This window comes from Heterocephalus glaber, unplaced genomic scaffold, assembly GCF_053883595.1.
Source record: "Heterocephalus glaber isolate CG9 unplaced genomic scaffold, H.glaber_assembly_v1.0 deba00001733, whole genome shotgun sequence".
NCBI lineage: Eukaryota > Metazoa > Chordata > Mammalia > Rodentia > Bathyergidae > Heterocephalus > Heterocephalus glaber.
Window position 1 is genome coordinate 18,082,876 of NW_028258444.1, and position 15,672 is coordinate 18,098,547.

The 15,672-nt window shown below is 49.0% G+C and overlaps 1 protein-coding gene across 1 annotated transcript; it reads right to left on the bottom strand.

The window, feature by feature from the left end:
* Window positions 1-1,867: 1,867 nt before the first annotated feature.
* On the bottom strand, window positions 1,868-8,575 carry Rnd1 (Rho family GTPase 1). The gene is made up of 5 exons (XM_004863066.3): window positions 8,365-8,575; window positions 7,524-7,611; window positions 4,681-4,790; window positions 3,655-3,789; window positions 1,868-2,945 (listed from the first exon to the last, which is right to left on the bottom strand). Exons 1-5 carry the CDS (start codon window positions 8,482-8,484, stop codon window positions 2,700-2,702), a joined length of 699 nt encoding a protein of 232 aa, XP_004863123.1. The 5' UTR covers window positions 8,485-8,575; the 3' UTR covers window positions 1,868-2,699.
* Between the last annotated feature and the right edge of the window lie 7,097 nt (window positions 8,576-15,672).

Sequence of the window (15,672 nt, forward strand, 5' to 3'; positions counted from 1 at the left end):
GGCTACCGTGCCCACTGTCTTTAAAGAAGAGTAAATTGAGACTCAGAAATGTGACAAAGTTTGTCCAAGTTCAGAATGGTAGTCTCCTCTCATGACATGTGTGAGACACTGAGCTTAAAGAATACTCATTGTTTTTTATATTACTCTGCTAGTTCTCTTACAAACAGGCATGCTTGGAGATGGAGACAGGACTATGCTTTAGCAAGGACCATAGGTGGTCTCTTATTTAGGTACACAATGGCTAGCAGTGGATCCATGGGATTATTAACAATGAGACCTGATTTGAGCCCTATCAGTATGATGTTGTGCATGTTATAGGGCATCTCTAGCTTTTCTCTCTACTCATTTACAAAATAGGGACAATAATTCCCCCTTGTCTAGCAGGATAGGGTAGCATGCTAAAAATGCATGTTCTGCTGGGGTGTGGTAGTGCACACCTATAATCCTAGCACTTGGGAGGCTGAGGCAGGAGGATCATCATGGGTTCCAGGCCACCCTGGGCTACATAGTGAGACCCTGTCTCAAAAACAAAAAGAATGCATCTTTTCGCTTGACACAGTGGCATCCACCTGTAATCCCGGTGACTCACTCAGGAGATTGAAATGGAGATCCTCAGTTTAAGGCCAACCTGGGCAGCATAGCAAGACTCCATCTCAAAAAAAAAAAGTCCATGTTCTGCAGCTAGATTGCCTGATTTATATTCATATTCTACCAATTTCTAGCTGTGTGGCCTTGGATACATTAATCCCTCTGAACCTCAATTTCCTTGTCTGTACAACAAAATAATACCTCAAAGGGTTATTACAGGAATAAATAACATATGTGGACATGAAGGCATCATTAATCTTTCTGAGTTATTAGTTAAATGGAGATAATAACAATATCATACTATTATGATAACTAGGTGCCCCCAACCCATACCAAACATATTACAAAGGTAAGCTATTATCATTTAAGTTGAATCTGACAGTGTAAGGTAAAGCCCTCACCACAGTGCTGATCACACAGTAACTTTTAATTTCCAGGACTACACTATGAAACTTAAAAAACAAGGGACTGGGGATTTAGCTCAGTGGTTCCGCCACCTGCCTTGCAAGTGCAAGGTCCCAAGTTCGATCCCTGGTACCAAAAAAAACGCCAAAAAAAAAGAAAGAAAAACAAGAGCAGTGAGTCACAAAGGGTAAGGGAAATTGAGGTCCCTGCTCTACTATCAATAGGCCCTGGAACTGAAAGTTCAGTGATAGATTTCACCTCTCCTTGAACTTAGAGGACACTAGCAGGAGCCTACTGCCCTTGGCTTAGTTTGTGCACCTTTTTCTGGGGGTCGGACTAAGCAGCCTGATCTCTACAGATGATTTCTCTCTCCTTTAGACTCTAGGGCAGTGGTGGCAAACCTATGGCACAAGTGCCACCTCAGGGCTGTTTATTATCATTGAAAGATCTAAAAGGTCTGCCATCACTGCTCTAGGGCAATGGTCCTTGGCCAGAAGTGATTTTTTCCCCCAGGGGCACTATCTGGAGATTTTCGTTGTGACAACTGAGGATGCCACTATCATCTAGCACCTGCCAGAGATGCTGCTAAACATTCTATACTGCAAAGCACAGCTCCCCACAAAAGGCATTCCCTACTCCTCAGTGACTCCACAGTCAATCCAAGGCTGAGAGCTCCCGCTCTAGGGCTAAGGAGCTTGGATTTGGCTCACTAGGGTTTGGGTGAGACTGGGTCAGAAACTGAGGGGAAGGGAGGAGTTGCTTGTTGGAGGTGCTAGGGGACTATGGGGGCAGCCACTCTGCAACCACAGAAAGGCCTCAAGATAGCTTTTTCCTGATTATCAACAGCCAAGAAAACAGAGAAAGAACAATGAAGCCAAGTTCTCTATATGTATTATATTTTTCATTAATAAATAGGTTTTCTTCTTTAAACACAGAACATATAACAGATTGAAACACTCCCCCCTCCCCCCAATTCCAAAGACAAGAGTCTATAAAACAAACGCCAGCTGTGCTGCCCTAAGGGCAGGAAAAGTCTGGTAACCCCCTCCCGGCCCAGCCCCTGCAGCACCACCAACCCCACACTGCAAGAGAAGGAGGTCTGGGGCTTCTCCCTTGGACCCTGGGGACTCAGGTGAGAAGCGTGTGAATGTGCGATGTCACCTCTCCATGATGCATGGGCCATGCAAAATGAGGCTTCCCTCTCGTGGGCTCTGACCAGCTGCTGCCCTCTGATCTCACTTGTGAAGCACCTAGGCTAAGCTCCCGAAGAAGCTGCCTCTTGGCTTCCTAGCTCTCCGTTCCTCTGCAGCTCCATGAAGGGGGAGAGAGAGCCCGGGGACCCCTCCCATCCCCCGCCTGCATGGAAACATGGTGCTGAGGGGGAGGCTCCTGGAAGCCCCCAAGCCCACAAGGCCAGCATGCCCCCGGAACCCCCACACCTTTCCCTCCTCTGGAATGGCGGGCCTTGGCACAGCTGCCCCTCCTCAGCCTAGCGCCTGGCTTGGGTGTGATGGTTCTCACTCAGTGGCAGGTCCTCGAGCCGGGCCTGGCCCCTCCTCATCCCATTCCTGTCTCCTTCCAAGCTCTCACCATGGCCATCTGAAAAACTCGTGTCCAGTGTCCTAAATTGTCTTATCCTCCCTCTCCCCGGGCCTCTGCACCCCAAGGGAGGAAGTGGGGGGGTGTCTCCCCCTCCAACTCCCACTTCACATAATGGAACAGCTTTTGGCTTTTTCCTTCTTGAAAGTAGAAGAGATGAGTTCGGAGCGACTGGAAAGATGGAGCAGTCTCTTGGAGAGGCTCCGGACAGGACTCTTGGGGGGCATCGGGCTGGGCTTGTTCAGACACACCATGGACGCCATCCGGAAGATGCTGTGGATGCTCTTCTCTGAGGTGAAAGCCGAGCCTTCCAGGTAAATTTCTGCACCCAGCTGCTTGGCCATGGCACAGCCCTATGGGAGGAGGGCAGGGTCATTAATGCAGTGTCCCCAATGACCGAGAAACACTATAGCCTCCTGTGTGCTGTTCCAGATGCATCCACCACCAGCCCCTGTCAATTATTTTTGTGAAGGGAAGCCTAACTACACGTTCAAATCACCTGGGACACTTCTAAACTACACTGATGCCAAGGAAATCAAAATTTCTGGGAATAGGGTGTACACATTAGATGTTTATTTTTGTTGGAATTTGAACTGATGAACCTCGGGTTCTACCACTGAGGCACAGCCCCAGCCCCAGCATGACTATTTTTAAGAGCTTCCCCAGAAGACTCTAATGAGGAACACTGGCTTAAAAGAACTCATCCTGTATGTATTAGGAATTATCCAAAGGTCTTGTTAAAAATGCAAATTTCCATATCTTTCTCCCAGATGATTTTATAGGTATGGAGCCAAGAACTTGAAATTCTGACAAGAACTTCTAATGATTCTATCCAGGTGGTCAACAGAAAACAATCTTAGAAATGCTAGCACACACAAGAATGGCTCACCTGCTAGCCCACAGGTACCCACTACTCCTGTTGAAGAGACTGGTTTGTTAATTATGGACAAACACCTCACCTCAGTTTTCACTTGCCATGGTGAGAGAGTCTGAGCAAGGCCCATATTTCAAGGCCCCTGCCATAACCTTCCCCATGCCATCCCCTGCTAACACACACCCCACCTGCTCATAGGAGATAGGCGCCTGCTTCTGGTGGGACAGCTCCATCAGCGTGCTCAGGTCTGTTCGAAGGTCTGTCTTGCAGCCAATGAGCAACACACGGGTGCTGGGACAATAATCTAGGATTTCTGTCCTCCACTGAGGAGCCAAACAGGAAGAAGGGAAGGTTAATGGGGAAGGAATCAGAGTCAGTGGCAGATAGATAGCAGAAGAAGCCCAGGTGGCAATGTCACACATACCACCCAGATTATCACCAGTCCAGCTCTCCCTCTGAGTCATGGCATCTCCCCTTTACTAATGACATCATCTTCCTGCCTAGGCGGTCTTTGACTCTGCCCCCTCCATCCAGCAAAAGGGCCTCAAAGGTCCAGAATGCCAGGGGGAAGCCAACCAATCTCTCCCTGAGGGAAGAGCATAACTCAGAGTCTTCTAGAAAACCAGGCTCAATCCACAAGGCTTCCAGGAGTCCTCAGTATGCAGACCTTGCCACCCAGACCCAGGCATTTCTTACAAGAAGGTCAGCTCTGACTGCCTGATGCGCTGGGGTGAGGGTCTATAGAAGCTGCCTCTGCAAGGGCCCATCCTGGCCCTCAGACCATATCACCAGCAGGTTCTCTGCTTCCTAAGTCTTTAGTGACACCCCTCTTTGCTGGTTCTCTAAAGAAGCAGTACAGGAATGGGAAGGACAGAAGCCAGAAGGATGAGGAGACCTAGGCTCTAGTCCAGAGCTGTAGCTAATTCTGTGGCCTTGGGAAAATCTCTCCTTTCTCTGGCCTCAATTCCTTCCTACCCTCCCTCCCTCCTACACCTCCCCTTTAAGACAGGGTCTCACTAAGTTGCTAAATTGCCGAGGATAAACTCAAACTTTCTAGCAAACCTCCTGCCTCAGAATCCCAGGGGGCTGGGATTACAGGCACCACCGTGTCCGGCAACCACACCTGGCACACAAGACAATTAAATGACAAGGTCCTCAAGATTCTTTCTTGTTCTCCTGTTGGGTTAGAAACTGTAAAGTGTAGCTAGTTTTACCTTTTTGAGAGCACTGTCCACTGTCTCCGGACGGCTGATGTCAAAGCATAATAATACTGCGTCTGAGTCACTGTAGCAGAGTGGACGGACATTGTCGTAGTAGGGAGATCCTGGTGTAGGGGAGAAAGAGCTGGTGGTAAGCCAAGGAGCCCTGGGGACACCTTTTTGTTTGTTTTGGTACTGAGGATCAAACTCAGGACCCTGTGCTTGCAAGGCAGGCACCAGAACCACTGAGCTAAATCTCCGGGGGACACCATTTTTGACCCCTTAGAATCCACCTATCTCCCAGGGGAATGTGCCATGGCCTGGAAGCTTGGGACTACCTGCCAGATGGCTGTGCACAAATATCATGTCCCTTAGTTCTGAAAAAGCAAAAAAGGACAAAATAAAAGGGAGTGGATTACCTTTAACCCTGTCTGGGGCTCCTACAGTGGGCTTCATTTAAGGTCTATTCATTTTTTGAGTCCCAAAAAATGCTCCCAACCCGTATGGAGAGGAGGCCAAGGCCTGTTTAAGGTCACTTCTTGGAAGTCTGCCTGCTGCCCAACCTCTGCTCCCTTCTTCTGCTCTGGGGTCTCCTAGATGAAGAAACGAGCCTGCCTGTTACATAACTGGCTGCCTTTACCACGGAGTTAGAACTCTAGGAAGCTGGGGGGCAAAGGACAGCATCAGGGACTCAGTGTCCCACCCTCATTCACCCAAGTCAGCTTACGTTGAAATTGGAAAAGGAATACTGTAACCCCTACCCCTAAGACCTAAGGGAGCCAGTCTCAAAGGCAACAGGACCAACAGCTGGCGACTGAAAGCTGGAGCAAGGGTCCTCCATTGGAAGGGAAGTAGGCAGTGTAAACTCAGGGGTCTGCTAGGGGTGAAAGCTAGGAGCTGAGCCTGCCCCCCCCTCCACCTTGGGGAAGGAACAGTAGCGGATTTGGAACCCAGACAATCCGTGCTCAGAATAGCAAGCAGCCCCTCTCCCTGTACCGCAATCGCCATGGAAACTGGAGGGAATCCAAGCTGGGGTGGGGGTGTCAGTCATTAAAAAAAAAAAAGTAGTAACGGGGAGGTGGGATAGCTGCCTGATCCTTCGGCAATCTGTCCTTGTCCCTCTCTGAGGTGGGGGTCTAACCACCGCAGCACCCGAGCAGAGAGGCACTGCAGTACTGGGAGGGGGGAGGGGAAGAGCGCTCCATTTTGGCTCCAATCGATCCCCCTCCCCTAAGGCCAGAAAGTAAATCATGGGAATAGCTTCAACCTTGGCCCCAGTAGAGGAAAGCCCCATCCCACACATTTACTGCCACTTCCTCCTTCCTTATGGGAACCTAATTTCAAAGAGGGAGTCCAAGGATAACTGATAGCTTTCATCCTTTTAGAAATTAGGGGGTGGGGCGCAACAAGGTGTATGGGGACCACACTTGCTAATTTTCCATTATCTGGATTAGGGATTCAAGGGCTACATTCCGACTCTGGGAGGAGGGGGAAGCAGCAGGAGGTTGGGGGTGGTGATAGTGAGAGAAAACCTGCAGTAAGGGTTTAGGAAGATTGGGAGGTGGGAGGGTAAAGCAGAAGAAACACTATGCATCATGTAGCCACTCTGCATTCCCATCCCAGCCAGCCAGCACAGCACAGTTCCAAACCTGCCTCCTCAGCCTTGGAACTGCAACGGAGGAAGCACACCAGCTTGAGGAATTTTTGCTTGGCCAGGACCAAGAAGAAGTCTCATTTTCTATCCACCCATCCCTTACCCCCAATCTTTGCAGACCTCAAAACTGGAGCATGGGAACAGCTCTTTGGAGGAATCAGGTGGCATATTTATTATATGTAACAGGAAACCCCTAGTGATTTATAGTTCCTCTTTAATCTCAGACTGAATATGCATTTTTTGGCAAGAAGTGGGTTTTTACATTCTTTTTTCCATTGCTCGCTTTTGCTCCTTAATTAGGACTCTGAGCCTACCTGTCTAAAAAGGACTGAGGTAAAGAGATGGTGGGAAGGGCTCAGAACCAAAGCAAAGATAGCCCAGCATGAAGGGCTTGGGGCTGAGAGCCTAGAAAAATATTGCTTTCTACATTCTGGAAAGACAGGGTATCTTGTACCCTGGTACCTTTCAGGTAAACAGATCAGAGCCAACCCCCCTTCATCCAGCAGGCCACTGACCACAACAGGACCTGTGCCCTATATTAAGCCATCTCCCCGCCCTCCAAAATGATGATGCATCGCTTCATCCCGGAGCCGCAGCGGTGTGACAGTGAAGCTGAGCTGCGGCAGGCAGACAGCAGTGGCTGGAGATACGATGGAGGGGGGAAGCCTGAATTTCGACAAGAGTCCCCCAAGCAGGCTCATCTGCCCCGCCACGACTGCGTCCAGGAGCATGGCCTCCTGCCTCTTATTTAACTTTGTTCTGGGGAAAGCACAGCCCTGTCTGAGTGTGTGTGTGTGTGTGTGTGTGTGTGTGTGTGTGTGTGTGTGTGTGTGTGTGTGGTGTGTTGGGGAGCAGGGAGTAGAAATGGAGAAGTCCTGCTCTCAACCCCCGCCCCCCGCCCCCGCCCCGGAAGCATTCCTGGCTCCCTTTACCTCACCACTCCCCCACACCAGCCCTCTCAGAAGGATGGAACTCAACTCAAGAGAAGCGAGTGGCCTCTGGGTTCACCCATCCTGCACTCCTGGACCACAACTGAGCTAACAGCCCCCACACCCAATCAAGGAATTTTTAGGTCCCTTCTTTCCATTTCTTGGCAAGTACGTTTCTCCTTCCCGACAAAGGAGGAAAACAATCTCTAAAAGCCAGCAGCTGCAGCAGACATGTGGAGGTGGTGGGAGAGAGGGATTTGGGGCCAAAGTCTTACCTGAGGTATCCCACAGACTAAGCTCCACTCTCTGTTCCTCTGTCTCCAAACAAGCTGTATAATTCTCAAACACGGTGGGCACATAGGTCTGTGAAAAGAGAGGAGCCATTCACACCTGGGCACCTCTGCCCTGGAGCCCTCCTGTTAGCCCTAGCTACACAAGAAGCCACTCAGCCACCCTCTGAGACACTCGTGTCAGGCACTGAGGAAGCAGAGGAGGGGATACATGGCAGGACGGACCCTGTGGGGCAGGAGGGAAAAGACTGTAGAGGAACAGGCACTTTGTTCTAGGGCAGTAAGAAATGGGAATGACCCCTCAGCCAGATACGAGCCCCCCATATCCTAGCTACTCAGAGACGCATGCACAAACAACCCTCTCATCTTCAGACTGATCGGCCTCCTAATTTCAGAGAGACAGCCCATTCTAACCCCCGACTTGGCCCCTCAAGCCCCTCAGCCCTGGTGAAAGACAGAAAGGAGCAGCAGAGCCTGCATGGGGCTGCACTCATAGAACCTGGGGTGGGGGGTGAAAAGGGAGGAGGAGGCAGGGATTACGTCAAGAAGAAACAAACCCCAGCTTCTCCGCTGCCTCCAGTTCCCTCTCCTGAGAGCAGACTCCAGGGATGAAGGAAAGTAGGAGGAGATCGGAAGGGTGAAGAGGTGAGGAGGAGCCGGCGGGGCAGCAGAACTGGGACAGGTCTCAGGGGAAGCTACGGCCAGGCGGCTCTCCAGTCAGTATCAGCTGAGGGCGGGGCTGGCCAGGATGAGGGCGCCGGCCTCCCGGGCAGGTTGGGAGGGACCCCGGGCGAGCAGGGGCAAAGCCGGCTGGCAGGCAGCTCACCTCCGGATAGCAGTCCTTCGCTAGCACCTGTAACATCGCTGTCTTCCCACACTGTACGTCCCCCACCAGCACGAGCTTACACCTGACCACCACTGGCTGCGGCGCCCGTCTCTCCTTCATGGCTGCAGCCTCCGCGGGACTTGGACTCGGTTTCAGGGAGGAAGGGGCTGCGTCAGATACCCCTGCACACTACTTCCTAGGCTCCCTCCAACTGAGGAGGAGGCCCGCACAGCCTCTTTATATCTCCTAGCTGAGCCAATCACAAGAGGAGGCGGACACTGTCCAGGCCAATCCCTGAGAGGTGGGATCCCCTCCAGCAGCCAATGGTAAGAGGATCTGAGTCAGCGCCTTCTTCCTCCCTTCCCTTTCTCTTAAAGCTGCATGGTTGCTTCCTCCTGAAAGGGGATTCCCATGCCGTTTTGTATTTCGTATTTGAAAGGGTGGAGGGACTTGAAGCAAAATTAAAAGAAGTAAGCGTCCAACAGGTATCGTCAAAAACCATACACTAGCCATGGAAGCAGAAAGTGAGTTCAAGCTGAAGTTGTACGGACTGTCCCAGGAGAATAGGACCTGCCTAAACTATGGACAGGTGTCACCTGGGGGGGGGGGGGCAGGGTGTCCACAGAGACCTCTGACTGCTTTAATCCATCTAATTCCTGTTCAAACCAATTCCCACTTCTGGCTTCCCAACATTACTTCCTGCTGTTCTCTTCCCCGCTTTGTTGTTGTTGTTGTTCTTGTTGTTGTTGTTGTTGTTGTTGTTGTTGTTGTTTGAGACAAGGTATCAATAGGTAATCCAGGCTGGACTTGAACTCACTATGTAGCCCAGGCTGACCTCAAACTTGTGGTGATCTTCCTGCCTCAGCCTTCCAAGTGCTGGGATTATAAGCACGTGCAACCATGTCAGGGACTTCTGTCTTCCCTTTTGTAGTCCAAGTCTCTTCCTCAGGAATCACCTTGACCAAAACAAATGAATAAACAAAGAACAGCTCCTGACCCAGAACTAGGCAGAGAGAAAGGAATGAGGGAGATTGCAGTAGGGATGGGGACAGGAAGACAGCAAAATAAAGCCGCTGTCTGTTGGCCAACCTCTCATCGCAGGCCTAACAGGATGCTTAAAGGTGTTTGTTTTGCTGCCTGGGTCCAGTTCCCTGGATGAATCAAGTGCAGGTCTAGTTCCAGGTTGACGTCAACTGACGCTGAATATGTATCACCTGGTTAAAGTCCAGCCATGAAGACTGGCTGGGACATTGAAATCAGAAGTGCTATTGGCTGGGCATGGTGGTGCACACCTGTAATCCCAACACTCTGGAGGCTGAGGTAGGAGTATAGCCATGAGTTTGAGGCCAGCCTGGGCTGCATAGTGAGACCCTGTCTCAAAGGAAAAAAGAAATAGGAGAAGAAGAAGGAGAAGGAGAGGGAGGAGAAAGAGGCAAAAAAAGAAGAGGAGGTAGAGGAGGAGAAGAAAGAAGAAGAAGGAAGGAGAAGGAGAGGAAGAGGAAGAGGAAGAAGAAAAAGAAGAAGAGGAGGAGGAGGAAGAGGAAGAAGAAGAGGAGGAAGAGGAAGAGGAAGGAGAAGGAGAAGAAGTAGTAGTTGTTGTTGTTGTTGGAGGGCTAAGGTCGGGATGAGCTGCAGTACAGAGCTGCCTATGGGCCCTGCCCCTCAGTGACATTCCATCAGAGCCTCCCTTCTAGACAGAGCTATGACATAGACCACAACCAAGATGCCCTAAATACGGCCTCCAGGAGATTCACAAATGGAGGAGGACCAAAGCTGGGCACACTTGAGGGCAGTCCAGGGCCTGTCTTAACCTAAATTAAGCCCAGCATCTCCGGACATCCCAAGTCCTGTTCCATCTGTACTCTTCATTCACAGTCATTGCTACTGCAATGGGGACATTTTCCCTGAAATAAAATAGGCCTTCTCAAGGTCTACAGGGCCAGATCTCTGGGATTAAGATTTCCAACAGCTTTACAAGCAGTGTGAGTGTCCCCGAGACCTCCACGTCTGAGCTGCTGGGGAATGGCTCTGGGGTGCAGGCTGCACTACCCCCACCACCTCCCAGGACCCAGCCATCCAGAGGCTACTGGAAGCCGTTCATTCTGCTTTCCCAGCTGCCTGGAAGTTTCTTCCCTTTACCTCCCCCCAGGCCTCATCCTCAGCCTTCCGACAATGTTCCATCTGTGGAATTTGTCCTCTTCTTGCCCTCCTTCAGCATCCCGACACCTTCTCTGAGCTGCCCAGGAGAGAGTTCCAGAACAGCTGTAAGGTCATAGATTGCCTCAGCCTGGAGTCCTGTCCCTCAGACTGACCTCCTGTGCCTCCCATCCCCACCCTCTGTCTCATCTGAACTTCCTTCCGGAAGCATCACGAGGGGTCCCAGGCACCCTCCTAACCTCACATGGGTTTTCTCCAAGGGCATCCCCAAAGGTTTCATCCTTTCCCACGTGTTCTCTCCCAGCCTCTCTTTCACACAACCTTCCACCATCTACTCCAAAAGCACATTCAAAACAGGTTAAAAACTGTTCCTGTTGCACTCCTGTAATCCCAGCACTCGGGAGGCTGAGGCAGGAGGATCGCCATGAGCCAGAGGACAGCCTGAGCTATAATAGTGAGTTCCAGGCCAGCCTGAACTACATAGCAAGACCCTGTCTCAAAACAAAAACAAAAACTGTTCCTGCTAAGCAGAAAGCTTCCTTTGGCTTCTAACAAGATTGCTGTGCCTGGGCTCCTAGGAGGTCGAAATTCTAGGAGCTGGTGCCAACACTGATTCTTCCATGGGTGGCTGCATTTCAGGTCAGGCAGCAGAAAACCTGAGCTGTGAAACAGCAGCCTCAAGCTGTGTCTCCAAAGATATCTTGTAGGTCACATGGTTATGAGTTGTGGTAGGAAGGGGGGGCAGTTAGGTCAGGAGGCAGCATAACAACATGAAGAAGATGGAGCCGGAGTGCAGCAGGTTGGAGTATGGGACCTAGCTCCGCCCTTAAACTGTGTGCTTTTGAGTGAGTCACTTCCCTCTCGGGGCTCTTCTTTCTTTAAGTGTTATTTGACAGGTTTGACTAGAGAAAGGGTTTTTAGACCATTTTTCACAGTTAGGTTCCCTTCTCCAACTTTGTTTCAACCTCTTCCAAGTGTCTATTTAAAATTCTGTAGGGCTAGTGTGCACTTCGGCAGCACATGTACTGAAAATTCTGTAGGGCCAGGGATTTAGCTCGGTGGTGCTGCCGCCGCCTGCCTCGCAAGTGCAAGGTCATGAGTTCAATTCCCGGTACCAAAATAAAAAAGTAGAAAATTAGAAAAAAAATTAAAATTTTGTAGCCAGGGCCAGGGATTTAGCTCAGTGGTTCCACCGCCTGCCTCATAAGCACAAGGACCGAGTTTGATCCCCGGTACCAAAAAAGAATTCTGTAGCCAGAGTAATACTTTTTTTTTTTGGTACCAGGGATCGAACTCAGGTTCTTCTGCTTGCAAGGCAGGAGGCAGAACCAATAAGCTAAATCCCCGGCCCCAGAGTAATACATTTATAAGCGAGCTCTTCCTTTAGGACATGCCTGTGTGCCATCCCAACATTCTGGGAGGCTGAGGCAGGAAGACTGCAAATTGTAGCCCAGGCTGGACAAATTATCAAATCAGTGAGACCCTGTCTCAAAATTTTAAAAAGGCTGGGGATGTAGCTCAGTGTGAAGACCATGAGTTCAATCCCCAGGACCACCAAAGAAAACAGTTTCTTCCATATTAGGACCAGGAAAGTTTAAAACAATGCTATAGTTGAAAACATTATGCCCAGATGAAAGACGCCAATCACAAAAGACCATTTATATGAAATATTCAGAATAGGGAAATTCGAAGAGACAGGAAGTAGATTAATGGTTGCCTAGGGCTGTAGGGATTCGGGGAAATGGAGGGTGACTGCAAAACTATAGTTTAAATTGGTGAATTGTATGGTATACGATTATATCTTTTATTTTATTTTATTTTATTTTATTTTTGTACTGAGGATCCAATTCAGGACCTTGTGCCTGCCAGGGAGGCGCTATGCTGCTGAGCTAAATCCCCAGCCCTATACGATTATATCTTGATAAAACTATTACTTTGAAAAATAAGGTTATAATTCTAAATTTTTATAGTTTTCATTAATGTTGAAGGACTGTTTACTGCATGGTTTATCTCCTCAGTCATTCCCTATTTTTTTTTTTTTTGGTAGCGGGGATTGAACTCGGGTCCTTGTGCTTGCAAGGCAGACGCCAACACCACCGAGCTAAATCCCCGGCCCTTTTTTTTCCTTTTGCAGACAGAGCCTCACTATGCAGTGCAGGCTGGCCTGGAACTCGCTACGTGGCCCACGCTGGCCTTGAGCTTGTGCCCGTACTCCTGCCTCACCCTCACTGTCACACCTGCACTATCACACCTGGTCTTTAACTTTTTTAAAAAACAGCTTTTCTTCTTGAGCAAATGTTTAAACACTTTAAAAACTAGAGGGGTTTGAAGTATATAGCTCAATGGTAAAGCACTTGCCTAGCATGTGTGAGGCCCCAGGTTCAATCCCAAGTACTGCAATAAAATTTAAAAACTATAAAGTTAGAAAGAATAATACAAGGGACCCCATGTACCCATCACCCAACTTCAACAATTATCAGCACAATATTGATTCATCTGCATCCTCACCCACTTCTCTCCCCTACACCTCCTGTACTAGATGGTTCTAAAGCAAATTTTAGATATTATATCATTTCATGCATAGACATTTCGGTTTTCATCTCTAAAAGAAAAGGGCTCCTTTAACACAACCACAGCACCATTATCAAACCAAAAATGAATAGCCTAACTCTTTGATATTGCCAAATTCCCTGTCAGTGTTAGTTTCCCCAATTGTGTCACACATTGATTTATTCAAATCAGAATGTAAACAAGGTCCAAACACTAAATTTAGTGATGAGGCTCTTTCTTAAGAAAACAGGTTCTTTGTTCTACAGTATCTTCCATGATCTAGATTTTGCTGATTGTATCTCCGATGGTGTTGTTTACATGTAGCATGCTCTTTTATGAAGTAAATCTTTTGCAGAATCCCCAAAGACAAACTAGATGAAAAACAAAACTTCTCTGGTTGAATCGGAATGGGGGCCATGTAGTGGGCTTCACTGAAACTTCTCTTCTCCTCCTTGGGTCCCTCCAAGGGAAAAACGCCAGGGAACACAGTTTGAAAACTAGAGTCTAGATGATATCCTCTACCTTCAGTGTGTGTGTGTGTGTGTGTGTGTGTGTGTGTGTTGCCACATGCTCAAAGCTCAGAGAGCTGCCCTATCATTTTTTGGTTTTGATTACTCTGATAAGTTCCCTATCTGGGTCAGTGGCATAGTACACAAAGATATTCAGGGTGGTAGAAGATTAAAATTCACTCTGACTCTTAACAGAGAGTACACAAGCTCAGTACTTTCTCTGCCCTAGGAACTCTTGCAAAGAGCTTCCGGGTGCTAGGTACATCCCTTAATCCCAGCACCCTAGGAGGCTGAGGCAGGAGAATCACAAGTTCAAGCCCAACAAGACCCTATCTCAAAATAAAAAATAAAAAGAGCTGGGGATGTAGCTCAGTGCAAAGGTCCAGGGTTCAATCACTAGTGGGAGACGGGTCCCAAGCGCCCTGCACCTTTGCCTCCCAGGAGTCTGGCAGGGCCATGCCCATTCTCCCTCTCCTTAATATGACTTAGGAGCTGCGCTCCATGGTGTGAAACTGCACCTTCTTATGGTCTCAGTGGTCTCTGGCCCCCAGCGCTTGGGGACACCTGACATTTTGACTGCTGGCATTTTGGCTGGAGCAACTAGCCCCTGCCTTCAGAGAGTCTAAGCAAGCAGATCAGCAAGAAGCCTGGTGAGTAATTAAGACCAAGAGCAGCAAGAGTGAGGGTGGAGGTCTGTATCTGGCTAGGTGATCATGGAAGATGATGCTTTCACTGGGTCTCAATTCCAATCTGAAATTGGTGAGAGAAGAGAAAGGATGTGCAGAGGTGCTAGGCATGGGCAAGGACTGAAGAATCAACCCATTCACTTGGATAGACAATTCAAGGGCGGGGGAGAGCAGTCTGCCTGGGATCATAACTAGGAAGGGAAATCTGCTAAAAACAAACACACTTCAGATCCAAAGATAGAGTGTTTTGTAGTTTAAAGAAGTAGATACATACAAGTATACCCATATGTCCTTCTTCATTGTCAGGGCCCTCCTGCTGAAGACCACCAACTGACACCTGTAGTTGAACAAAATCAGGTTCATTGTCTCATTACAGCAAGAATGTTCACCATGGCGGAACTGAGGCACATTCAGTAAAACGTCATTCGAAAATTGGGATTTGAACTTAACTTGGGTAACTAAGGGGAGAGGTCAGGGAACTGGGCCTTTGCTCTGGAGTGGATGCTGTCAGAAAGTGGGATATCTGGGGCTGGGGATTTAGCTCAGTGACACTGCTCCTGCCTCACAAGCATAAGGTCCTGAGTACCATCCCTGGTACCGGAAAAAAAAAAAGAAAGTGGGATATCCTACTGTTATCCAGAAGGTAGACGAATTAAGCAAGGCTAAAACTGTTATTGTTTTTTATTTGTTTGTTTGTTTTTCAGAGCAGAAGGTAGCGGAGGGAACTCAGCAGCAGCCATCTACAGCACAGGACACTGGAGAGACCATGGCCTGTGGACCTTCCTGCCACAACCCCAGCATGTGGCTGAGAGAATTCTAAAAGAGGAACAACCTTGAGGACAGAGAAGTGGACTGAGAAATGATGCTGACCCTGAACCAGGCCCACACCTTCTCCGGTTTTCCAAGTGCAGAGACTTCCTCTTTCTCCCACGTGACACATCTGTTACTTATCCTTCGGTCACCCTCCTTTTTTTTTTTTTTTTTGCAGTTCCATGGATTGAACTCAGGACCTTTTGCTTGGCAGGCCGGCTTTGTGCCACTGAGCTACATCCCCGGCCAGTGCTCACCCTCTTTTTGCTCACCCAACACTACCTCCTTGCTCTGAAAGCTCCTTCCTGATCTGGCAAAGACGGACCTGAGTGTAACACTCCCCTGCCCCGGTGCCTGGATTTCCTGCCTGCAAAGTGAGGTATAGTGGGGAAATGACTGTAAGGAAACTTAGTTTCTCTAGTCCTGAATGGCTGGGTTAAAAATAAAAACAAGAAACTACATAGGTGGCATCCATCCTCAGCTTAAGGTCTTCTTATGGGTTCAGGTCACTTCTTGCCTAATATGGTGGTGTACGCCTGTAATCCTAGGTACCCGGGAGGCTGAGCCAGGAGGATTGAAAGTTCAAAGCCAACATG